The following is a 25,840-nucleotide window of genomic DNA, read 5'->3' as shown; positions in this document are numbered from 1 at the left end:
GTATGTCTTTTTGACTCTACATTGAGAGACTTCATTAGAGCCCTGCATTTCATTCAAGAAGCTCTTCCTTTAATGGTCTTCTAAAACAGCTGTAGTTTGACATGACAGGCAGAGATATATTGTTGCCCCGGGATGCTTTTCTTCTTTTGATTGATTGCTGAATGGCTGAAAAATTAATTTTGGCATCTTTCCCTGAATCGCTTGAGTTCTGTACATTAATTTTGTTGCTTGAATTCCAACAGAGATGTACATTCATATTATAATAAGGAATATATATTCAAGACAGAAATAAAAGTCACAGCTTAAAAAATAAAAACTCTTTTAATATACTGTAGTGCTTTTTACATTAAAAATACAATCCTCTATCACTCCTGAGTGTAAAGCTTTACACACAGTCTCAAAACAATTGGCTAGACTCTAGTCAAGCCATTTGATATGGCGGGGCAGTACTTCAATCACATCTTTTACAACAGTGATAAGTTGTTTACCTTGTTGGATATCTTATTGAATCTGGCTAACATATAGCTGGTGGAAGTGGTATAAATGCCTTTTATTTCCACCAGCCATCCAACCTCTGGCAGAAGGGGGAGAAAGGAGAAGGCATGATGGAGCCAAGTTCGACTAAGCCTGATCCTCTGTTGTGTAAGGGAGCATATTTAGAAGTACCAGCAATGTAGATTAGAGCAGGACCCCTCTTACTATAATTTACACTGGGGATGGGCATCTGTAAATCAAGAAACCACAACCAGCTCCTGCCCTCTCAGTTGTACATGAGCAGCTCGGTGTAGCGAAGAATCAGGGCTATTGAACCCCAAGAAAATTCAACATTTTATTTAAAAAAAAAAATACTGAGATTTTGAAAGCTGTTTAAGGGATTTAGATGTCTCCGTACCACTAAAATCAATCAGAACTCGGCACCCAAATTCCTTAGGTGGCTTTGAAAATCTCAGCCAAAGAGCTTCACAAAAAAGCCTTCTTCCTCATCTCATATCGAAGCTTTTTCTGTACCCATTGAACATTACATCTGAAAATCTCTCTGTTCTCATCTGTTGTGTGATGCAGATCATAATAGGGATGCATGTAAGAATGGAGTTAGGTGTTTGCTTATTAATGTTTCATTGCAATATGTAAGGACCAGATTTTTTTTGCATCATAGGCTCAGTTTAAAAGACGTGTTTCCATGATCTATAAAAATGCATGTTGGATCAGCAATTTTAAATCCACCCTGTCTCAAAAGGCATGATATTGCTACTTTCTGTTTCCTTGTGTACTGTGCAATTGCATATCTTAGTTAGGGACAGTAACTTGCATTGATGTCAAAAAGTAATGTTTCATATATTATTTCCGCTGCTCTGATGTAGCTGGCAAGTTTATTTTGGTTACTCTTATGTCACAATTTATTAATCTCACCCCAAGGAGCATATGTTCTCACTGTTCATTATAATTACTGTTTTGATGCTATGTCATATGTATAATTCTTACAAACATGAAAGGCTCTGGTTTTGATTACACCATTCCCTAATATTCAAAGGGCTAATTATATGAAACAATGTCTTACTGTAATCAAAACTTTTTAATATTTTAATGGAAGGTACTGGGCAAACGATGGCAATAGACAATTTGGTAGTGGAATAGATTGTTTATACTAAATCTGTTCCACCTGGTATTTAGCTGTGACACACGGGGAGTACCTTTCCCTGAGCTCAAGAAGAGCTCTGTGTAGCTTGAAAGCTTGTCTCTCTCACCAACAGAAGTTGGTCCAATAAAATAAATTACCTCACCCACCTTGTGTCTCAAGAGTAAAAGGTCTTTTGTGCAGTATCAAATATTATCTCATACTACAGTACCAATACAATGGCCATGCTTTTTCTTTTTATCCTATTGATCTAGTTTTTCAGACAATTCATGATGCAGCAACGGGATAGGGAAAGAAAAACGTTAGAAATTATGGTGATGATTGGCAAGTAATGGCCAAATGCTAAAATGTTGTGAAAGCAAGTGAATCTTTACCCAAACATGTTCAAATGATAAAATAATTCCACATAATCACAGGAGAATTTTCACAAAACAAAATCAAGAACTGTTTACCTAGCTCTCCCCACAACTTTATTTCAGTCACTATTGCAATGTACCTGCACTAAATCCCAAACAAATCCAAGTAAAGCAGTACTTAATTTTTACTTTGCATTGTTTATTGTTGTTCCATGGAATCCTGCTAACCAAGTATTATTAATTGTCTAAAAAATTCACTGGGCTACCAAATTCAACTAACTAAAAATTGATTCATGTTAAATCCACTGGTTATATTTTTGCAGAAAGCATTTTTATTCACAATTCTGCATCTGTGTTTTCTTTTCTTAGATTGAGGAGGATACGTGGCAGAAATACTATCTAGAAGGAGTCGCAAATGAAATGTATACAGAATATCTATCTAGTGCCTTTGTGGGTCTGTCCTTCCCTGCAGTTTGTGAGTAAGTAGATATATATTAATTGACATAAATTCCTTGCCTGCTCTCAAATGAAATCAAAGGTTTGCATAGGAGGCATTTCCACACTGTTATAATCCCAATATCATTGCCTCATCAGATGGGCTCAAGTAAAATAAACATTAAAGCAATCACTATATGGAAGTACTCCAAACATTTTAATGTCTGTTTTCAGAAGAGACTTAGAACTAAGTGAACATAAACGAAAGCCTAAATGCTAAGTGTGTTTGCAAAAAGGAATCAGAAATCCATTTAAAGGGAGTTATTTATTCATAACTGGTGTCCGATTGTTTCTTCTAATGGTTCCCATTCGTTGGATGGTGTTTGTCAGCGTCACCCTCTTGGTTCTTGCCTGATCTCAAGGAAATTATTCATTAATCTGAGCAGATGTAAAGGAGTTGTATATATTGTAGGGAGATCGTCATTTAACACATCATGGAACTGCCTGAAGAACGCTTTGAACAAACATAACTTCTGCCAGCAAAAATAGATCCATCTCACAATGAGAGGAGAATATGTGGGGCATGGAATGAATAGCAATGCATAGTCCATAGGACAGTCTTAGGAAGATTGAGTAACGTTTTATCTGTCCTAGGCCTGGTCTACACTCCCATCGACTTTGTAACTTCCATTTAGCATGCCATCTCCACTGCACTGCGCTGACGGGAGATACATACCCATTGACGCAGCGCTATGCTTTTTTGGGAGGTAGTTTTATTAAATCGACTTCCAGATTGATTGAGCAGGTCTTCACTTCTGCTCAATCGATCCAGATAAATCGATCTGATGGTGGTGAGTTTGCCACCGTCAGTGTAGACATATCCCTAGAAGTGCTCTTTCAGAAAAAAGTGAAGGTGCATAAGGCCACAATGATAGACATATGCACCCCAAACACTCCCAGAATAGCTGAGGCCCATCAGGTTTCTATTATTATTATTTTATTATTATTTTCTGTTAGAGTCATACCAAGAGGCCCCACTCTATTAGGCACTATACAAACATATAGTCCATGCTCTGAAGACTTTACAGTCTAACTAGACAAGACAGATACAGGGTGGGAGGGGAGATAGTCACAGAGAGATGAAGTGATTGACCCAAGGTTACATAACAGATCAGCATCAAAGCCAGAAACAGATCCTCAGCATTTCTGAGTCCCGGTCTTATCCAGCCTTATCCAGTAGACTATGATGACTCTCAGATCTCAATTTCATGTTGACTTTATTGAAGTTGAGACCAGGAGAGAGTGGGAGTGGCCAGGTTTCTAGGGAGTCACTTGCTCTTCTCTGCAAGGTAGAGTGACGTTCTTTGTACGTTCTTGCTTCTTTTCATGTGGAGTAATATCATCCTAGTTTACAATATAACCTATGAGTGAGAAAAGAAGTATGATAAACAAATGATGGAGCTTTGGTCGTAAATAATTTCTGCGTTTATGCAGCTTTAAACTAAGCCAGACCACAAGTCTGAGGATTTGTGTGAGGAAGGGGCTCACTATCCAGTCCTTAGCTTTCAGGTCTTGTGACTGGCTTATTAACAGGCAGTGTTAGTTTACTCTGAAAATAGTATAAGAAAATGGCTCCCTCTACATCCAATGCACTAAGCAGAAAATCACAAAAGGTGCCATTCTGCATGGCATTGAGCAAAGGCTAATGTGCACTGTCCACATGAACCAAGTTATGGGAACAAAATCTCCAAGCAAAATTCTTTGTCAAACCCAGTCGAGTTTCCATATGAAAAAGGTGACTGAGCATGTATTCGACATAGAGCTACCATTTGTTTAACACACCAATATAGCTGAGGTAGAATAATGAATAAAGAAAGGCCATTTAATGAGATTTAAGAAATTCCCAAAACATTGGAGCTCTCCTCAGGCATTTGATTATCTAGAGGCTTAATTATCTGTATTTTCTAGTTTAAATTAAAGAAAAAAGATATAACTCAAATGTACTAGCAGTATAATGATAACACTATTCAATCCAGGTTAATTAAAGCACAGTAGTAATTAGAGAATAGTGTTGTATATCACTGAGCTTAGCACATAAGTATTTTCATTACAGTAAGAAGTGGCTATTCAATTTCAGATGACACAAAGGACACCAAAATGTGCTTAAAACTGGTTTGGGAAGCGGAAAAAGTATCGGTGGTCACTCTGAGGGCAATCAACTTTCTGCAAATATATAAATATTTAGAGCAATTTTTCTAATCATGCATGGATCTTAAACAGCATGTAGCTAATTAAATTTTTAAACACTGAAACTGGATGTAATATGCTGTTCCCGTGAGCTCTTGGTATTGATTACTAGCCTGGCAGATTTCTTAGCAAACCAGAAACATAACTGCTTGGTGGATGGCATGACAGGGTGCTATCAGCATAACCCTGATCATTGACATTGCTACAACCTGAAGAAGGCTGCAGACCCAGCTGAGGGCAGTTACACACTTTCTGTGTGTGTGTGTGGGGGGGGGGATTGTGAGCACATGGATGACAATCACTGGGTTAATAAGGTAATTGGGGAGAATATAAGGTGAGGAAACAGGAAGCAAGGGGCAGCTCAAGAGAAGCTCAGAAGAAAGCTCAGAGGGTGAGCCTGGGCTGGGGGCTTAGGGTTGCAGGGAAGTCCATCCTTGCTGTAAGCTTGTGTTGAATGGTATTTTTATGTAAGAGGGAAATAAATGCACACCCCTGGTGAAAGATAAATGGCCTGGTGTGCGTTTGTGACTGTGAAACCATCTGCAGTGGCCAGATAGTGAGGTTCACTGGGTAGCGCCGGAAGTGACCTGTAACAGATGGGCTGCCACTCAGTTCAGACAACTGGAATCAAAAAGGTGCAGAAATAGCAGTCATTTCCATGGAGATAGGTCATTAAACATTTTAGAAGCGGTGCCAGCTTTTTCCACTAGTGTAAATGGACCCTCTCAGTGAGAGGGGGAGGGTATTCCTAACTCAGTGTGGAGGCTTTACCTGCTAAAAGATAGTGCCCAGATGCTACTGTATAAAATTTATTCTATCTAGGGACAACCCAAGACTTGGCTAGACAGATATTCATAGCTGTAGGACTCTCCAACACTTTGCTCTTCAGTAGATCTCTTGAATCCTGACTCTGTACTCTTAATACATCTTCTCTTCTGGTTTGCCGTGATGGTCCTGGGTGTTCTCACTTCTCTCACAAGATTGAAGCCTATAGATAGAAAAAGTAAGCCTTTCCCAGTACTTTCTGCACCAAGGTATCTGACATACAGTGGTATATCCCTGTACTTCAGGTCTTAATCATCTTAACTGCAGTGTCTCAGATTCTATGGTGTAGTAACCACTGACCAATTGCTTTGCTGTTAATGGCAGTCCCCTGTACATACTGTACAAACGTCTCCCACATCCCTGACCTGTTGCTTATTCAGCCTCAGTTTGACAACGCCTACTCCTGCAACACCAGTCTGGTCACCATGGGTATGTCTGCATTGAAGCTGGGAGTGTCCCCATCCCAAATAGACAGATCCTTGCCAGCTCCATTCAAGCTCAGACCCACCCAAATCCTTTGGTCTGAGCTTGGAGGGCTTGCCCGAGCCTCTGCCAGTGCCACAAGATCCACATTGCTATTTTTAGTATGCTGGCTCTAATCAAGGTAGCATGAGTCTATCTAGCTGGGTTGGGAGATGTGCTTTTAGCTTGCAGTGCAGATATACCCTAAGTGTCTAACTCTTCCCAATAGGTGGAGTCATAGAGCTGTGCCTTCTCCCAGCAGACTGGCCCTGACTCAATATACCTACCCTCTCCTATTTGCTTTAATTGGAGCTAGAAAGAGTTGTGCAACAATAGCCCCATAAATCAATTTGAGAATATGTAGAGGTCTTGAAAGACAGATATTCAATATATGGAACTCCCCTTTTTTGTATATATTACAGCTGTTTGTGAAACCTATTCCTTTACTTAAATATTTATGAGAGTGGATTAGGTTCCCCCACATTCCCTTTCATTTTTAGCTCCAAATATACCACGCACATTTGCAAAGAAATGGTTAGCTTAGATTGTAAATTCTTTGGAAGGGGGACGTCTATTATATTGTTCCCCCTTTTTAACCCCAGTGCCTAGTTAAAGTTTTGGTTCACTGTGGGTATTCCAACTAGGAGTAGAAATTGGTGATAGTCAAGATTTCTTTGATATGGTTTTGTTTATTTACAAAGAATGTACCAAATCCTGTGTCTCTGAACACAGAAAGAATAAAACAACCCAGGAAACTGCTTTTTCTTACAACACCAAGAGAACTGTTTTCAGCTTTCACCCCAACACAAAATCTTTTTCCAGGGTCAGCCACTGTGCTTTCAACTTCAGACTGTGTCTCTCCCTCAGTCTGTTCTTATCTGACCTCAGGCCAAGTCTACGCTACACACTGATTTTGTTATTACTGCATTGCTTAGGGGTGTGAAAAATCCACACTCTCTGAGTGACATAGTTATGCTGACCTTCACCCCCGCACACCCCATTTAGACAGTGCTATGTCGGCGGACGACCTTCTCCTGCCAATACCTCTCTCAGAGGTGGAATTATTAAGCCAACAGGAGATTTCTCTCCTGGTGGCTTAGAGTGTCTTCAAAGAAGCGGCATGTCGATGCAAGTTTGTAGTATAGACCTGACTTCAGTTTCTGTGTGGTCTCTCTTCTCCCCATCCATCCATACCAACTCAAAACAATACTCAGCAAAAGCTCCTGGGTGGGTTCAAACACACCTTTTGTCTTAAGTGGGGAGTTTATGTTTACAGTTATGTTAATTGAACGGTGAGTTCACACCTGTCAATCTCGATGGGATTTTAACTCAACCCATAACAAGTTTTCACCCAGTTCATAATATGTTTGTATAATGCCCAGCATAATGGAGCTCAGCCTGATTGTGGGCTACAGGCATTGCTGCAATATATAAACATTATTAATAATAATATTTAATACAATAACTTTCATATATAAGAATTTACTACACTGTCATTGCTTACTCAGTGATTTCACATCACAAAGGTTCATGCAAATATTTTTCTGCAATTTCAATTTTCATGGGTTTGCACCTAGCCTCCCCTTTTAATTTCCTTATGAGCTTGAAAGAACTCAGCCTCTCAAAGAGAAACTCATTGAAAGCTACCAAATTTTTTTAAAGCTACCAATGATTTTTGTGGGTGAAACCACACACAATTGCACAAGTAGCTGGAAGGGGGAGTTGGATTTTATTCTGTTTCATGCACCAATAAATCTGTCAGCTAAATTTGGACTGCAGAACCTTATTGTTGCTGATGGTGCAAAAAAGACAAATTAATATAGTTTGATTTTCATTGCAAAGCTGGTGGATAGAAAATATAATCTTTTGACTTGTAAACTGAGATAATATTTGATCTGGAAATTATGGAGAGAAAATGAATATGAAACCGTACAATGTCATTTTTTGCATTCTCTTTTCTGACTAATAGCACTGGCAAATAAGATACCAAATCTGCTTACTGTTCAGCCATCATTCTTACCACCCACCGAATGACAGCTTTTTCTCAGATTCACGAGTGCTAGCAGCAAATGTCTCTACTCACCTATTCGTGCCCTTGTCAAACACAATTGGCTTAGTTGAAACTGTTAAAAATATATATTTACAATGACTTGTGGAACTTTGAATATGGGGTGAGATTTGGGTTGTCTTGAAAATGTGAATATTCACCCATATTTGTGTAGAGTTAATGAAAGTGGACTCAGATTTACATCTGGGTGTGCAAAGTCTTGCCTTCCACAGCCACCCACTTTTCTCATCACCGTGGATCAATCTCCCATTTACTTTTAATACCTTTAAATGGGGACCCTTTCTGGCTATGAACCCTTTCCACCCTCCCTGATTTAAAGAGGCTACTTTTTGGGGGCCATATTGTTTGGGTCACTATTGTAAAATGGTTTTATATGGGCATGAAGCCTGAGCCAAACCTCCCTGAAGTTAATGAACATACTTTAATTGACTGTATAGCATTGTGGATCAGGCACAGAGGACGTGGGCCTCCTGCTCCTGTCACTGGAACTAAGAGAAAAACTGTTTCCACTGCCAGACACTAGCTTTGCCAAGAACAGGACCTGATTGGTGCTCTGTGATCCCTAGAGTGCACACCAATCCCTGGTTACAGACCAGTCCCTTGGGAACCCATAAGTGCTTCCCCTCGTGATCATGCCTTCTAAGTCACGGCACAACATAGAGCCAATAGCTGTTTTCTGCTCCCGTTGCATGATTAGAGTTGGGTTATCTTGCATACATCCACGAACCAGAAGACCTTTACAGAGTGGGGGACAGTGGCCTCTGCTAGATAGTCCCCACTGTTAGCCTGCAAGGATGAAGCTACTTGGCATTATCATGTCTTTTAGCAACAACACCATGAAAGAAATGAGAATTTGTGTGTTATCTGCCAAAACATCAGAGAAAGTATTAACTGAAGTGCTAAATGACATTAAAAATGTTGCTGTGCAAACCATTTGACTTTGTAGAAAAATATTTTGACCAATTTCAAATAATTTATCTCCAAATCATCTGTTTGGACTCAGGATGTGGAAATCAAAAGTTGCATGCTTCTATGCTTTGGCTGTGAACATGAACAACATTTTCCATGCACTGAATGTGGCAATGTTTTTTTTTTTTTTCCCCCCCCAGTCAGTCATTCATCACTTGCAAAATATAAAAGCTAATTGTGTTTCATTTTATTGGTCTGAAGGGATTAGGACAGAAGACATGCCTTGAAAATATGGCATCTCTGTGTCTCTCACAGCTGAGACTGTAGTTAAAATTCTAATATAACATGGAACTGCTAGTGCCTCTTTAACTAATGCCTGTATAATAGATTATATTGAACTCCCCAGTAGACAGATTCATCTCTCATTGATGTAACGCCAGTGACTTCAAAGGCACTGCTACTGATTTACACCAGTGTAAGATGCATGGGAATCAGGTCTTAGGATTTTTGTATGACTGCAGGTTAATACACATAGGTTTACATATTTCTTTACTGTTTCACCTCATGGCATGTCCCTTGTTTGTTTTGGGTTTTTTGTTTTGTCGCACACCTCTTCTCCGAATACATGAAAATTTCTGTTTTGCCTATTATAATCCTCAGTTTAACACTTTTCCTATTTAGGCTTAATTAATGCATGTTTGTGAATGAATTTGTGATAATGTAATGCACGAGGCTGTATAATTGTGAAGCATTATTGATGATTCTCCCCTCTCCTTCCCCCCAAGGTAAGCTGCATAACAGCTCAGGAGCTGCTGCATGGCCATTACTCTAACTTCAATGATGCAGTAGTGTTTATGGCTCCTGTGCTGTCCCTGAATGGCGGATTTTGACAAGTGGCTCCACATAGTCATCCAGTGGCCATACCCCTGTCTTATTCTACCTGCAAAATTTCTCTTTTAATTGCCATAGATGAGAAGTTGAGTCCCGTATTCCAGGGCCTCTTCACTACCTGCTTTCTTTCAGCAAAACTTTGGGAGGTTCTGCTCTTTATGATCTTCCCCACTCACAAGTGGAAATGGGGGGACACATAATATTTATTATATTAATAAATATAATACAGTTAATGATGTACTGCATGGTATCGCTCACATATTGAGGCATAGAAATCTAGAAATCAACCATCCATTTGCTGAGAATATATGGGATATGCTCACATAGAGCTGTCTTCATGGTGCTGAGAACTCTGGTCTGATCCAATAAATCACCTAAGCAGGTGCTTAACTTTAAGCATGTGACTAGTTCCATGAAGTCAGTGGATCTACTTACATGCTTGAAGTACCTGCTTAAGTGCTTTGGTGGATTTAGTCAGAGTGCGCTCTGCACCCTGCAGGTTTGAACCCCTAATCAGGATGTCTGATTTCAGCTCAGTGCTTCAGAGGAAGGCAGAAAATTCCCATACTGCTTGTCAATATAAAGTAGTAGGTAAGCTGATCCTGTATTTAAAAAGCTCTCCATAGTATATTTTTCAAGTACTGTATGCAATGTGGTAATTTTCACTCCACTGTACAAGCCTTACTGAATTTACAAGATTTTCAGATTTTTCAGCTGTAAAGAAGCATTTGAAATTCCTGTTTATTAGAGTCTTAAAGAGCACAACGTACTTGTAAATGCCCGTGTTATGTGATAAAAGGGAAAACAGCAATCACCAGACCTATTTAAACATCCAGAACTATCCACACAGAATACAATCAATTTCAAATAACAAAAGTAATACATACACAAAATAATTCCAACATTTCTAAATGCTTTTTTAATTTAAAATACCAATGTATATCAGCTAGAATATTATTAATGTACTATTATTAGACAGAAGTAAATAAAGTCTCAATGCATGTATTTTTGATAAGTGAAACAGGGTTTCTGGATAAAAGTAAATGGGAGATGCTCTCATTTTTTCTGAGGATAGGATCTGGTTTTTAGTCAAAAGTAGCTTGAAGAAAATGTTTCTGGCCAGATCTGGCTTTGAGAAAAAAGGTACACCAGAAGAAAAAAATCCTTTCCCACCAATAACTTGTTATATAAAATACCTTTTGTGTATATATTAATGCCCTGTATATATTAATAGCTCACAAATGTAATCTTTGTGATTACATCTTTGTGTTCCACTGCTCAGATACTATGATAATAGGTGCCTTAGAAATAGAAGATATATGTGCACATACACATACTTATCCTAATACTTTAATGTACAAAGAGTACAGCAGGATTCCATGTTTAATTTATGCCAATGACTAGCCTTACCAGTCAAGAGGGCTGATTTAATGGCACGAACAATTTATTTCCCTCTGGGTAGGTAGAAACAGTTGGACTCAGCTTCTTAAGAGCCTTTGTTCATGAACATCTGTGTTCAAACTCCTGTAGTTAACAGATGATGATCTCAGTTAAAAAAAAAAAAAGATTAAGGTTTCCTGTAATGTCATTGTCAAATTTTGTGGACCTCTACATAATAATTATTGGGAGGGAAAGTGTCTAACTGGTTGTTACAGCACTTTTATTGAGGTGATTGCTAGTACAAGACCTTTATGTGCCAAATGGCATTTTTCTATTCTTTTACATTGTTTAGCAGCCAGCAACATACTTGGTTAGTCTTATCAGGCTATGTCTCCAGAAGTGGTCAGACAGAAAGATTTGCCTGGGCAGTTGTTGAATTGCACAAGCAAGGGCATGAAACAAAATGTTTATCGTTATAGTTTAAAAACACTTTTAGCAGTGCGAGTTGATTTGAATATTAAATACTGTAAATGTGAATTGTATACTGATGCTACTACATTATGCCACTTTCCAGCTGACAGGGAGCTAATTGTAACTCCCAGATTCTCAACAATCCAGCCACTGCATAAGTAAAAGCTGCTGGGCTGGGGTCAAATCACAATTTTAAATTACATCAGCGGAAAATTGGGTACAGCTTTGCTCCTGAATGGCTTCTCCTGTAACCCCTCCAACCTCAATATGCTGATTGATGGGAGTCTAAAGAACTCCGTTCTTTTACAATTATGTACTTAGCACCTTGTCCACTTAGTGTATTTAGTACATTGTCAGTGTTTCCCACAGGTTTACTGTACAAGAATAATATATTAAGTACATGGTCTAAGCACATAATTGTGAAAGGGTGAAGTTCTTTAAACTATATACAGCCATAATAGAAACACTAAAAGGAAAATATGTGACTCACATTCCACAAGTTCATAGTGTAAAGAGGCACGTAACTTTGTATTCACATCAATTTGAGTGATGAAAACTAAATGCAAATACTTTCTAGCCAAAAATTTTAGTTGGTTTTCTATGTTTTATTTCTGCATAATTCTGAAATAGTCTATGTTCAGGAAGACAGTTGATCTGATGTTGGACTCAGTGGGGTCACACTGGTGAAAGCTGGTGCTTCTGGAATGTATTGGCAAATAGTGGCTTTCACAGTTTATACAGTTTATTTCACAGTTATAATTTTCACAATTATAGTGGTCTGTTAAAAAAGTCACTATTTGCTTTTCCACACATTTTCCCCTACATTTAGAATAGGAGATATTTTTGCTAATTGTGGTGATAATTGGCAAATATTAATTTTTTAATAGCTTCTTTTGTGTTTAGGTGCTTAAATACTGGAAAGTACATTGTCTAATGAATGTGCAGTACTGTCAACAGGAGTCCTATGGCTAAATTTCAACACAGATTTGAAAACTCCTCCCCCACCCCCATACAGCCACAATAAAAAACAAGCATGTTTTGTTTTGAGTATTGTGCTCTTTACTAGTTAGTAATCATGATGCTGATGCTGTCAGCTTGCTAGAATGATATATGAATTATGAATGAAGGTGACTGTTGTTAATTTTCACAATGGAAAGACCTTGATACATGTTATATGGACAGCCAGTTGAGAATTTTTTTAGGTTTTTAGAAAAAAGTCTCATGACTCTCAACCCTTTTTCCATCACAAAATGTGGAATTTTGAAATGTTTTGACCACTACTAGTTATATGATGATAAACAGGAAGAAGCACTGAATCTTGACTTTTCTTCCTGCAGATTGGTGTTTGCGAAGCTAAAGCTGTTAATGATAGCCATAGAATACAAGTCAGAAAAACGGGAAAGCAGGTACGTTAATTACTACAAAATCTGACAGTTTTTCAGAATGCACCATGGACAATTTGGTCATCTTATTTTTTTTCTGAATGAACATAGCTCTTTTTATGCTTGTGAAAGCGTTTCAAAGCATAATTAATGTGGCATCACTTTACACCAGTTCACATAATACTGGCAGGCTCTGCCTCCCTCCCCTCTCTGCACCTAAATTAGCATAATGTCAAATCTTTTGTTAGAAGGAAGCCTGATAGTTTTATGTATAACTTACTTCAATAAGTGTCACTTGGTATCAGTGAAACAAATGGCTTTCACCTTTTTTTGCTCTGGCTGACCTAACAGGGGAACCTACCTGCTCTAACCAAAAATGCAGTGCATTTTACTGGACTGTCTGGAATGGAAGATAACAACAATCTCATGATAATACAGCACATATTATGAACTTCATGCATTTCTCTGCATCACAGTTTAACATAAATGAGATGAGAAAGTTACTTTTAGAATAAACATGAAAGATTTGGACAGTATAAATACAATAGATAGATATAGATACATATAATTTGTGTGAGTGTGTATATATAATATGATTGAGCTGGGAAGGTTTTATTTTAGTTAAAAAATCCCAATATGTCAATTTCACACTCTATGCAAAAATTGAAGGAAATAATCTTTATAGGTAATAACAAAAATTTACAGACAGGAAAAGAGTTGTTTTGTATATGAGAGCTAATAAGAGTCCCAGCTTAATGTGCAGTAGTGTCAAAATTCTATCAATACATCCATCTGTATCAATACATCTAACTACATTCATTCCCATCGTACCTGAGATGGTAACAAAACCTCCAGATCTGTTGCAAGTGTGCTCTAAAAGAAGATGATGCAAAATAATTTTGGACTTACTAACTATATTAAATATTTCTGAACTATGTTAGCAACATACTCTATATAAATCCATTATAACATTATAAGATGCTGTAGTGTTAAACCATTAGCATACATACAAGTTTGTCATCTTATCTTTTTGCAACTGATCATCTAAATCTAAGATGGAGGTGATGTTGAGTTTCTACAGCCTTAATCCTGGACTGAACAACCAATTCACTTCTTAAACCATGTATCACAACTTCTGACATTTTTTATATTTTTAAAGTGTTATTTGTTTAAAGAATGTTTAATCATCTCTAAATATCCATTTTTCTTATTAAAAAGACCTGGGGTGTCCAACACAGTCTGAATGTTTCCACTGTAAATGGAAATAGCCCTCTCTAAATGTTTGATTTTATTTTTTTTTCTTCTTTTATTTATTTTTTTTTAGCAATCCTCTGACGTAAAATGGTGTATGTGATGCTGGATTTTCTTTTGTCCAATACCTTTGCAAATTAAGGGAACCCTTCTTTTAAGTCAGAATTTTGAAATGTTTTCAACTCCCATGGGCTTATCTTAAAACAGATACCTTCCAATGAATAGCCTTATTATGCATTAGCAGATGGAAAGTTAGCAAGTTATTGTTTTTGTTTGATCGGTTTCATCCATGACTACAAAGGACAATGCAATAGAAACATTATTGATAACTATTTATGTGCAGTTCTTGGTTTATACTGGTTCTCAATAAGAATTCATACCCAACCCTTTGCTCTCATTGCTTCCATTGTCATTCTGTGACACAAGTGTTGATATTGTAGTTTTTCTTCAATAATTTAGGAGATGAATGGAGGTCAATGGGAGTAGGATTGGTCCTTATTCACAAGATTGTACGGAAAAATAAAATAACACAGCATGGTAGAGCATCCACTTATATATTTATTACCTAATGTCACCAAAGTTAAAAGTTCATAGTAAAGAAATTTGGTAGAAAGTGATGACAATAGAAATTCTAGAAAATATAAAATACTAATGAAGATGAGTTAACACTTTTGAGACTGTGAGAGCACAGTGTTTGTTATAAACATACAACAGTAGAGAATTCCATTAGTTGGAAGGCCAACTTTTGCTCTATTAAACTGGTGTCAAAATAATACTGTTGTCTGATGAACCAGTGACTGTTTTAAGGTTCATTACCTTGTGAACCACTTTGGCTAGAATATTTACATTTCATTAGAAAGCTTGGAATAACCACTTTCCAGCGACATGTAACATTCATTTATAATCTTGCTTGTCCATGTAATACTCTACCTCAGTATCACATAATTCTGATACTGTCCTGCGCTTCTACCATATCCTTTGGCTCCGATTAAGCAAAGCACTTAAGCATGTGCTTAAAAGTACAGATAAATAATGAATGTAATAAATTAAATGATACCCATGTTTTAAAATCAGGTGACGTCCCATTGACTTTAATGGGACCTCAAAGTTAAGCACATGCTTAAGTGCATTGTTGAATTGGAACCTGTTAGTCTAACCAGAAATGTCATGATACAAAGCATTCATTTCTCACCTTTTTAGGGTTTCCTGAGAATATTGGCTCCTAGAGTCATGTCTAAAATGAAGTAGAGAGATGAAAAAGCAAGATTGCGAGCAGAATAACCTGATTTTAAGCATGGGGTGTCAGTATATTGCATTCAATATTCACAAATATTTTTTGTTTCTGTTGATTGTGGTGAAAATATCAGACCTTTTTTCCTCCAATTCCAATATATTCAGCACTTAACTGGTCCTTATTTGGTAGTTTCTCTTCAGTGTGAATAGAATGTGATTCTCTTCAGTGTGAATAGAATGTGATTCAACCCAGGTTTTCACTCTTCTTGGGGAGAAGGGTCCATAATGGAGATGTACAAATGAACTTTCCTTCTTGTTTTATGAAACTTTTGAGAAGATCTCCGTAGTTTATATTCCATAGCAAGAAAAATGTTCAGAGGAAAAAAATATTTAACTAGATGATGACCTTGCTTCATGGACTAGTATATCATGATGTTCCTGGGTCCAGAAACATTTTGGAGCTTTAGTACCAATTTTTTCAGGACCAGTGAAAAGTTACTTCTTCTTTGAGTAGTGTCCCTGTGGGTGCTCCACTTCAGGTGTGCATGCACCCCTGAGCATTTGATCAGAGATTTTTGGTAGCAGTGCCCATTCAGCCCACACATGCATCCTACACATCCTTGTGCCCCATACTGAGGCTACATAGGGCTGCATGGGTGAACCACACTCAGTTTCTTCTCAACAGCCTTCAGTCAGAGACAGAATTTACAGTGTGCGTGTTTCCTCTTTTATTAGTATTCTTAGCATTAATAGTTCTTAGTAGTAGTAGGTTTATAGTTCTTGAAATGTTTGTTCGGATTTTTTTTTCTTTTCTTTCAAAAAAAAATATATACATATTTTTGTTTTCTTGTTTTTCTCTCCTGTTGAGGGGCCCTAACAAATTTTCTTCTGTCTGGGGTGCTAGGCTCCCTTGGGTTTAAAAGATGCTTCTCTTGTCAAGAAGCAATCTGCATGAATGACAGGCACTTCCAGTTCATTCATTGTTTGGGAGACTCTCATATCCCCAGCAAGTGCAAGACCTGGGTTTCTTTTAAGAACAAGGAAATTAAGTATAATAATGGAGCTAGCCTTAAGGTTGGCTTCTGATCGGATGCAGAGAACCCCTCCATACGTGCTATTAGTGCCCCGTCATCATTGAGATCACAGTCACTGAGAGCCTCCAAGGTGAAGATGGCATCAAAACCTTGGTCTCTGACACTCTCCGTGACCAAGGTACCAACAACTGTGCAGGCAGTATTGAGAACTTCCCACTCTAAGACTAAGGAGGAGGATAAGAGGAGAAAAACAGTAAGTTCCTCCTGGAAGAAGATTCAGTCACTGGAGGCCACTGGAGGAGTGCTTGTGAGGCTTTGAGCATTTCGGGTACCAAGAAGCACTTCAACTAAGTCCCATAATGCAGTGGTAATGGGTTCAGTACCAAAGACTACTAAGACCAGGAAAGTGGCTTCAGTGGAATCCACTACCACTTGGTTCTCACATCTTGTTTCTATTTCATAGTTCCAGCCCTGTCAGAGTCCAAACAGCAAAAGAGATACAAATTTTTCATTTTCACTATCTTTATTTCCTTCTTCCAGAATTCAAGATGGTGAGACGCGCCTTTTTGCACACAGACCTCCAGAGTGATACGGGGCAATTAACAAAGTATTTGTATTTTGATGTCCCACAATGGCTTATTTAGTTTTGATAGCCCTTCTTAATCATCAAGACACAATCTCATCTGACAGGTTGACAGTTTCAGGGTAATCATATTTTTACAGTTATAAAGCAGAAACTTAAAGCATGTGATAAAAATTAAATTAATGCATGCAGGCAGTTTACAAGTATTTCTGAAAGTCTAAATACTAAACACATTGGTATAAGTTCAATACCACAAACAGATGAAACAGAGTAGTTTACGGTAATGAATTTCAGTGCTTGGTTGAGGCCTAAAGCCTTGGCAAGAGCTGGCACCTGGTTTGCCCATGTCACACTGGGATCCTTGGGCAATATATCACCAGCAATTTCAAGATACCATGATTCAGTCCCATTGGGAACATAGAAGACCTCGTTCCCAGGTACTAGCCATCCCTCCCCTCCACTCTGAGCCAAAGGAGACCTTTGAGGAGCAAGAGGCAAGGGCAGACGAGGATGTTGCCCCCATTACAGATATTTCTTTGTTATCACCTGACGAGATAATAATGTCACAACTGACTTCCTTAGCTGAATGACTTTAGGCAACTTCCAGGGCCTGATAAAGCAAGTCGCTTACATCCTGAAAATTCTTCTGGATAAGTCCAGGATTCCCTGCATAGGCTTCTGGGCACATTGCACACTTCTACCTCAGCATGGGCAGTGCTTCCAATTGATGAAGCCCTTTTTGAGCCAGCCAGGACCATCTGGCAAACTCCAGCAATGCATCTCTCCCTGCCCCCATGCCAATGGACTGATGAAATAATACTACGTTCCGATCAGGGATTCTGAGTTTTTATTTTCTTACTCAGTACCAAATTCTCTGGTAGTGGACACAGTCAATGAAAGGGGCAGCAGCATACCCAAAAAGCCACCCCTTATAATAAAGGCCAGAAATGTCTGGACCTTTTTAGTTGTAGGAGCTATTTATCAGCAACATCACAGTTCAGGATAACTAATTACCAGTTGCTGATGTCAAAATATGACTACCTGACCATTTGACATAGGAACACTGAGAACTATATGAGCACCATAATAAAGGAGTGTCAGTTGTTGGCAAAAATATCACTGAAAGCTTTGCTTGATTAAATGGAGACTACAGCCAGATCTATTTCCACCGCAGTAGTGATGAGACAAGCTTCCTGGCTTCTGTTGTTTTGGTGTCTGTGGGAAGTACAATCTACAGTCTAAAGTTTACCTTTGTATGGCCACAAGCTCTTTGCAGACTTCACAGATGATTCACTTCATACCTGAAGGACTTTACAGCAACCCTTAAGTCTTTGGGGATATACACACCTGAAAAAATGAAAATTCAGCAGGTGTCAGTCAGCACAAAGATCTCAACCTGCTCAATTTTCCATAGGCCACCAGAACCATTTCAAAGAAGAAGCCTACAACTACATTGACTGCTTCATCTCAGTCATCAACATCATCCATGTGCCTATTTTGATGGTTTGGTTGAAAGTCCAAGCCACCAAGTGACCAGAATTTTTCAGCAACATGACACAACCCCTCATCTTAATTTGGGCACCACCTCTCTCTCTATTCCATTGAATATGGGAGGCTATAACATTGGATAAATGGGTATTGGAGGCCATTACATTGGATTATACTATCCAATTTACCTCCATCCCGCCTCCCACCGCCCTTCCCTGTCCCTCTTCAAAGACCCCTCTCACAGTCAGTAACTGACACAGGAGATCTCATTGCTCCTAAGTCTAGGAGCCATAGAACCAGTTCCACTTCAACATAGGTTCATTCAAGATATTTTCTGATACCCCCTCCCGCCAACCCCTCACTCAGGGTTTGGAGGCTGATCTCAGACAATTGAACAAGCATGTCAGATATCTGAAATTCAGAATGGTTTCCCTAGCAGCTATAAACCACTCACTGGAATTAGGGGACTGCTTTGTGACCCTCGACCTTAAAGATGCCTATTTCCATCCCTCTCACAAAAGATTTCTTCATTTCACTTTCAGTCACAATCATTACCAGTACCGGGTCCTACCCTTCGGCTTGTCATCCATCCTAAGGGTGTTCTCAAAGATCATGGCAGTTGTAGCTGCCTATCTCTGTCATCTAGGAATAACATTCTTTCTCTACCTCGACAACTGGCTCCTCAAGGGATGGTCATATCAGGAGGTTTAGTTGGCAGTTCAAACAACCACTTCCCTATTCCAAAATCTAGAAATCTCAAGAAATCAATCTTGACCCCTACACAGTGAATTCTCTTTATAGGAGAATTTCTGAATTTGATAATGGGCAGAGCTTATCTCCCTCTCTGCAGGTTCTCTGCTCTAAAGGGCCTTATCCAAAGAGTGCAGCTCAGTCCTCAAGTCACAGAAAGGACATGTCTGCAATGTCTGGGGCACATGGCAGCTTGCATTTTTGTGGCACAAAATGCCAGGCTGCATCTTTGTCTCCAGAGGAGGCTCAGAACAGTTTATGTACCCAACAAACATAGACTGAACAAAGAAGGGTCTGTAACCAGCTGGATCCTTCAGTCACACATCTGATGGAGAAATCCTTCCAAGGTTTGTGCAGGAATCCTGTTCAGCCAGAATTCCCCTATGGTGCCTCCCTCTTGGGATGAGAAGCACATTTGGGTTCCCACATAGACTAAGGCAAATGATCATAACAGGAACAATGCTCACACATCAGTATGTTGGAATTAGGAGTGGTCAGAACTGCTTGCCTTCACTTTCTTCCCCTACTCAAAAACAAATTCATGAAGATCATGACAGACAATGTACCGTGCCTGTATTATATCAGTCATCAGCACAGCACACGTTCCCCCACACTCTAAACTGAAGTGATAAAGCTTTGTGATGCACAGCCAGTCAAATAGCCATCTCAGCTTCTTACCTCCCAGGTACACAAAACACCATGGCAGATGACCTCACCAGACATTTCTCCTTAAATTATGAATGGGAATTAGATTCTTGAGTTCTCAAAAAAAATATTCCTAGCTTGAGAATTTCCAAAGGTTGACCTTTTTGCCATGGTAGCCAACACTCAGTACAGGAAATTCTGTTCCAGAGAGGGACTTGATCCCCAATCTCTATAATATTCTTTCCTTATTACATGGACAAGAGGTCTTTTTTTGTGCATATCCTCAATTCCATTGCTGTTAAAGGTCCTCTTCAAGATCAAGTAGGACCATTCCACGATCATTTTGATTGCACCAACTTGGTCAAGACAAGTTTGGTTTCCTTACCTCATAAAGCTCAGCTCTTGTCCTCTGTGGCAACTCTCAGTCAAACCTTGACTATTGTCTTTGGATGAAGGTCAGATGCTTCACCCTTGTCTGAACATTCTGCAACTACAGACATGGTTCCTCAGTGGTTCTCAGGACCAGAAGCCACCTGTTCATTAAAGGTACAAAATGTACTTTTAAATAGTACAAAAGAATCTACAAAACACACATCTTCAGAAATGAAGACGATATCGTCTTTGTTGCATCTGGTGCCATCTTTCTCCTATCTAGTGATCTCATTCCACAGTTTTTGATTACACGTTGGAATTGAAAACTTCAGGCATTTTTATGGATTCCATCAAAGTTTATTTAGTGCCAATAAGAGCTTTCTATGTTCCAGTAGTAGGTTTCTTGATATTCACTCATATGACCCCATTAAGATTCCTGAAAGGGCTTTATGAATCTTTTCCCTCAGATTAGAGCCCCTACACTGCTTTGGGATCTCAACCTGGTTCTTAACTATCTCATGAAATGGCCCTTTGAGCCACTAGTTATATACTCACTGTTACATCTGCCTATGAAGATAGCTTTTTTGATGGCCATCACTTCTGTTCGAAGGGTTGGGTAGATGGGGGCTCTAATGGCAGGCCCTCCATTTACTGTGTTCTCCAAGGGGAAGGCATCATTGGGACCCCATCTAAAGTTTTTACTTAAGGTTTCTTCTGAGTTTCATGTTAACCAAACTATTCATCTTTTGTTTTGTTTTGTTTTTTCCCTAAGCCACATAAGCCTACCCAGGAATCTGCCTTCCATACATTAGATGTTAAGAGGACATTAGCCTTTTATTCGGACAGAACTAGGCCAGAAGATTCCTAGACTGTTTGTTTTTATTGCAGATATGTCTAGGGTAGCCTCTGTCTTCACTCATTTTCCCAGAATGTCTTGGTTCACACTTCAAGATCAGATGCTGCAGAAGGTCACGTGATTCCTCCTTCACTGATGGAGTCCGTTCTGAAACTCGCACTGTGTTAAGGGGTTACTGCTAGGGAGTCACCTGAATTGGAGCACTCACAGGGATGCTACTTGAAAAAGAAAAAGAGTTTATTCACCTTGTGCAGTAACTGGATTTCTTCGAGATGCAAGTCCCTGTGGTGCTTCACTACTTTTGAGCTGCCTCCGTGAGACTTTGTGGTAGAGAAGGAAATGAAGGCAGTTCACCCATGCAGCCTTATATAGCCTCATTACAGGTCATGAGAATGTGCAGGTCTCATATGCGGGCCAAATGGGCACTGCTACCAAAAATCTCTGCTCAAAGGCTCGGGCACATGCACATCTGAAGTGGAGCACCTACAGGGACACACATCTTGAAGAATTCCAGTCACTGCACAAAGTGAGTAACCTCTCCTTGTGTTGTGGTCCTGCACAACTAACCAGATGGCAACATTTTTTGTCCCTGATTTCCATTATTATTTGCAATAATACATATTGTTTATGACTTTATATAAGCCAATGATATACCTGTTCCTATAACTGTGCAGACAAACGCCTTTTGAAATGAGTGATAGTTTTCCTGTGCAAGAACTATAGGATGAAACATTCTTGTGTACGCATTTTTACAGAGACACATGGCGAAATCCTGGTCCACTGAAATCAATAACAAAGCTCCCATTGACTTCAGTAGAGCCATGATTTCAGCCATAGTGTAAACTCCCATTTACTTAAGCAATCATTTGGTGTATACAGATTTCAGATGATCCTTTTTTACCTTTGTTTCTAAATTTTTCACATTGAAATTTAAAGGTATATATTATTTCATGAAGAAAATGATTAAATCCTCTTTTTTTAATGTAGAACTTTAAAAATGCTTTTCTTAAAAAAAATAAATAAACCCAAAAGTTTATACAAATCCAACTATAATAATATAGCCATATACCCATGGTGAATGTACAATATAATTTTTTAAATGAAAATGATGAAGATACATAGGTCATATTTTATGCTCATTACAAATTCTTCATATTGCATCTAATGCATAACTATATTATTCCTTATGATATTTTTAAAGTCATATAATATATTACACTTAGGTTCAGTTTTTAAGAGATTGCTCAATTTAAATTTTGATCCTGATTTGAAATCAACTAACATAGATCCCTTCACCTGTGCAGAATCTCACTTAAGTAAATGGAATTCCACATGGACCTAGACATGTACTCTAACTGATTCCAATGGCAGATCAGAATCTGAGACAGCTCCTAGTGTATTTGAAATAACTTGTTCTACTCTTGGGCTAATAATCATGGATACGGTTGGTGTTAAGATGCTTGAGAAACTCTTCTTTAGATTTACTGTTGTTTCTATGATGCAGCCCCAAAGTTTATTTCTGAAATACTATTTCTTAAACCAGTTGCAGAAGCACATAATCTCCTGTGTTTAAAAAAAAATAAATCCAAAGGGTCATGTAGAGAATCTGTCTGAGATCACGACAGAAAAAACTTGTTGAATACACTGCAACCACATCAATGAAAAATGCAAAGACACACAAAATCCCTATCTTAATCCCTCTATGCCATTTGGTGTTTTTCTATTCCCCCAACTTTTTTTCTTTCTCCAAGAATAAGCAAGAATGAAAGCCTAACCAACATTCTTCCCTTGCGCACCCTATGTTTTACACCTCTGTTAAATATTCTCTGTCTCTCCATTTATTTGTCCTCATTCTCAGCAGAAAAACCTTTTTTTAATGTTACGGTCATTGAAGAATTTTAAATAAAGGGTTTTTTTGCTTTTGTTTTGGTGTCAGTTGATTTCTTATCAAAGTATTTGATTTGCAATTTTTTTCTTGTCGTTTGCAGAAGCCGAAAGCGGTATGCCCTCTTCGTTACCTTTCCTTCCAACCTCAACCCTACCTTCACTCCTTCTAACTTCAGGACTAATTCCTTGCCAAGAACTCAGGAAGATAACACCTTTGTCTATCTTTCTCTCTATATATGTACATATATATATATATATATTCATGTGTCTGCGTGTGTGTGTATATATATATATATATGCATATTTATATATGAGCCCCCAATTTAAAAAAGGAGAGAAAATAGAATCATTTTGTTTCTTTGTTGGTTCTTGTGACTCATGCACTAACTTCTTTGCAGGAATTACAAAATAAAATATAAGCATTAGATTTTTTTTTCCCAGTGGAACCATTGATGTATCAAATTATTACATTTGGAAAACAAACTGTCTGCTGTTCACCATCTTTTTTTCTCTCTTTGTTAATTTGTTTTGTATTGTGACATGTACTCTGTGTCTACCAGCCTTTGTGCTGCCATTTTATCTCCATATTCACAACCTTTTTGATAGGTTCTTCCTACAGAGTCTTTCTGTAAAATACATGTTTGAGAATACAGTATTTTGTGCTCTTGTAGTTTCACCTTCCATTATCAATGACGAAATGCCTGATTTTTTTGCGTTGCTGATCCAGGTTAATTATAATACAGTACTCATTAAAGCTACTGTACTGTTCCAGTGAAGTACCTATGGGTAGTTTATGCTGTATGTTCATACTTATTTTATTACATGAGCTCATTTATTGAAAAAAACTCAAATGAAAGAATTTGCTTCATTTGTTTTTTCTTTGTGTTGGCATGTTTTGCATATTCTTTTAATAACCACATTACAGGCCTCATCTCGCCTACATCCCATTTTGCTGTTTTTGGTTTGAATGAAATAAACAAGGTGTGACCTACCAAGTCACTACTTTTTTAACAGCTTATCACAATCTGTTTATGATGTCCTTTGGAGACTTCTCATTGTCAAGACATATTTCAGTTTCCTACTTAATCACACACTCCAACCTTAATTTCCACATTTGTTCTGTTGTGCGTGTTCCGTGTGTTGCATTTATTTTCTTTTTAGTCTTACTCTACTGTGTCTTTTGAGTTGTTGTGTGAAAGGAGAGGTGGCTTCCTGTCAGTCTGGCATTATTGATATGATCCAACTGCAGAGAAGTTACTGCAACACAGCATCTTCAAGGATCTGCAGTTGTTGCACCTCTACTTGGCTTCTTGCTTTTGAGTATATTTACCTTGTGGTGAAGGCATGCTGAAGCTGGCATGTTAAGCAGTGTGAAAAAGTGTGGTACAAAGTGCAGTTGCTTGCTCCCAGAATAAAATACATTATGCTGCTGAGTTTATTTCTTTCCATTGTATTGCTAGTCGATTCATATCTTAAACCAAAGATACTAAATGAACTATTTTAAAGTGCATTAATTTCAGCATAATTATTGAACTAGTTCTAGCATATCCCTGGTAAAGTATCTTATGTACACATGGTACACTTAGTAGTTGTTCTTATTAAGAACATAACTTCTGGGAGCAACATTTTGTGATTCTGTTTGCTTATAGTAACTGAGCTTTAATATACTGTAGCATGTAATGTTGCACTGTGTCTTTTGCCTTGAATCCTTTTTGGTGTCTTAATAGAATTTTCTATGTATAGCTATATGGAATTTGTACTAATGTCAGTTATAGAGCCCAGAAGAAAGAAGCAATGCCTATGAGTTACAAGCAGTGTGCAGCTGGTATTCATACAGATCCCACAAGCTGGTTTGTGCACCTACCCTCACACATGCTTTCAAACCATGTTATGAAAAGCCATATTGGTTCAAATTATATCTATAATTTATATGTGTTTTCATGATGTGGCACAATTAAGGAGGCCATTGCACTAATATTGTGCATTTCATCTGGGCACAGCATGAACCAGTCTAAAATGGTAGCTGTGTTTATATGACTGTGTGATAGCTATAGTTGATAACATCCCATTATCTCGTTTCAATTATTATGACTATTATAATATGTGACTGATGAATATACTAGAGTTACTATTTAGTTGCATGGGGAATGGTACAGTACATCTACCACAAGGTTTAAACCAGAGTTGTCATAGCTTTTGTCATTGATTTAGTCCAAAGTTTGCCATTTGTGTTTCATTGAGTTTGAAAAATGGACCAGTATTTTCAGGCAGGGATCAATAGCTATTAGGAGTGTATCTTAAAAACATGAAGAGGAATATTGTTGGATCAGAAAAGGTTCTTTGTCATGGATGTTCACAAATGTTGTGTTGTTTATTTATGTGTACATACTACATGTTACATTTTGGAGTTAGATATTAGCAATTCGGGATTAAATTTTCAGAAGCACATAAGTCACTTGGAAGCCTAAGTCCCATTTTCCAAAACTTCTAAGTCACTTAGTGCTTTTGAAAATGTATCCGAATTAAAGTAAAACATAACGTGCTCATAACACTGTAGAACGAGACATAGTTTGGCTGGTGCTATGCGAGTTTCCTAATAAAGCTCTACCAATGCACCTCCATTCTGACCTACATCATTCCTTTGTCTTCCAGTCCTGGGGCTCCAAGCTTCCTTTTCAG

At 38.2% G+C, this 25,840-nt stretch overlaps 1 protein-coding gene across 2 annotated transcripts in view; it reads left to right on the top strand.

Moving 5' to 3' along the window:
- Positions 1 to 25,840, top strand: part of KCNMA1 (potassium calcium-activated channel subfamily M alpha 1) — a 708,266-nt gene that overhangs the window by 549,050 nt on the left and 133,376 nt on the right. For both annotated transcript variants that reach the window (XM_067539508.1, XM_067539518.1), the window contains exons 15-16: positions 2,362 to 2,471; positions 13,018 to 13,086. In XM_067539508.1, the coding sequence (XP_067395609.1) occupies positions 2,362 to 2,471; positions 13,018 to 13,086 (179 nt within the window). The remainder of the gene's footprint in view (positions 1 to 2,361; positions 2,472 to 13,017; positions 13,087 to 25,840) is intronic.

Source organism: Emydura macquarii, unplaced genomic scaffold (genome assembly GCF_026122565.2).
Source record: "Emydura macquarii macquarii isolate MOO-44397 ecotype Brisbane River unplaced genomic scaffold, CSIRO-AGI_Emac_v2 contig_67, whole genome shotgun sequence".
Taxonomy (NCBI): Eukaryota; Metazoa; Chordata; order Testudines; family Chelidae; genus Emydura; species Emydura macquarii.
The sequence above is the reverse complement of the archived record's forward strand: the minus strand, read 5'-3'. Positions and strand labels throughout refer to the sequence as shown.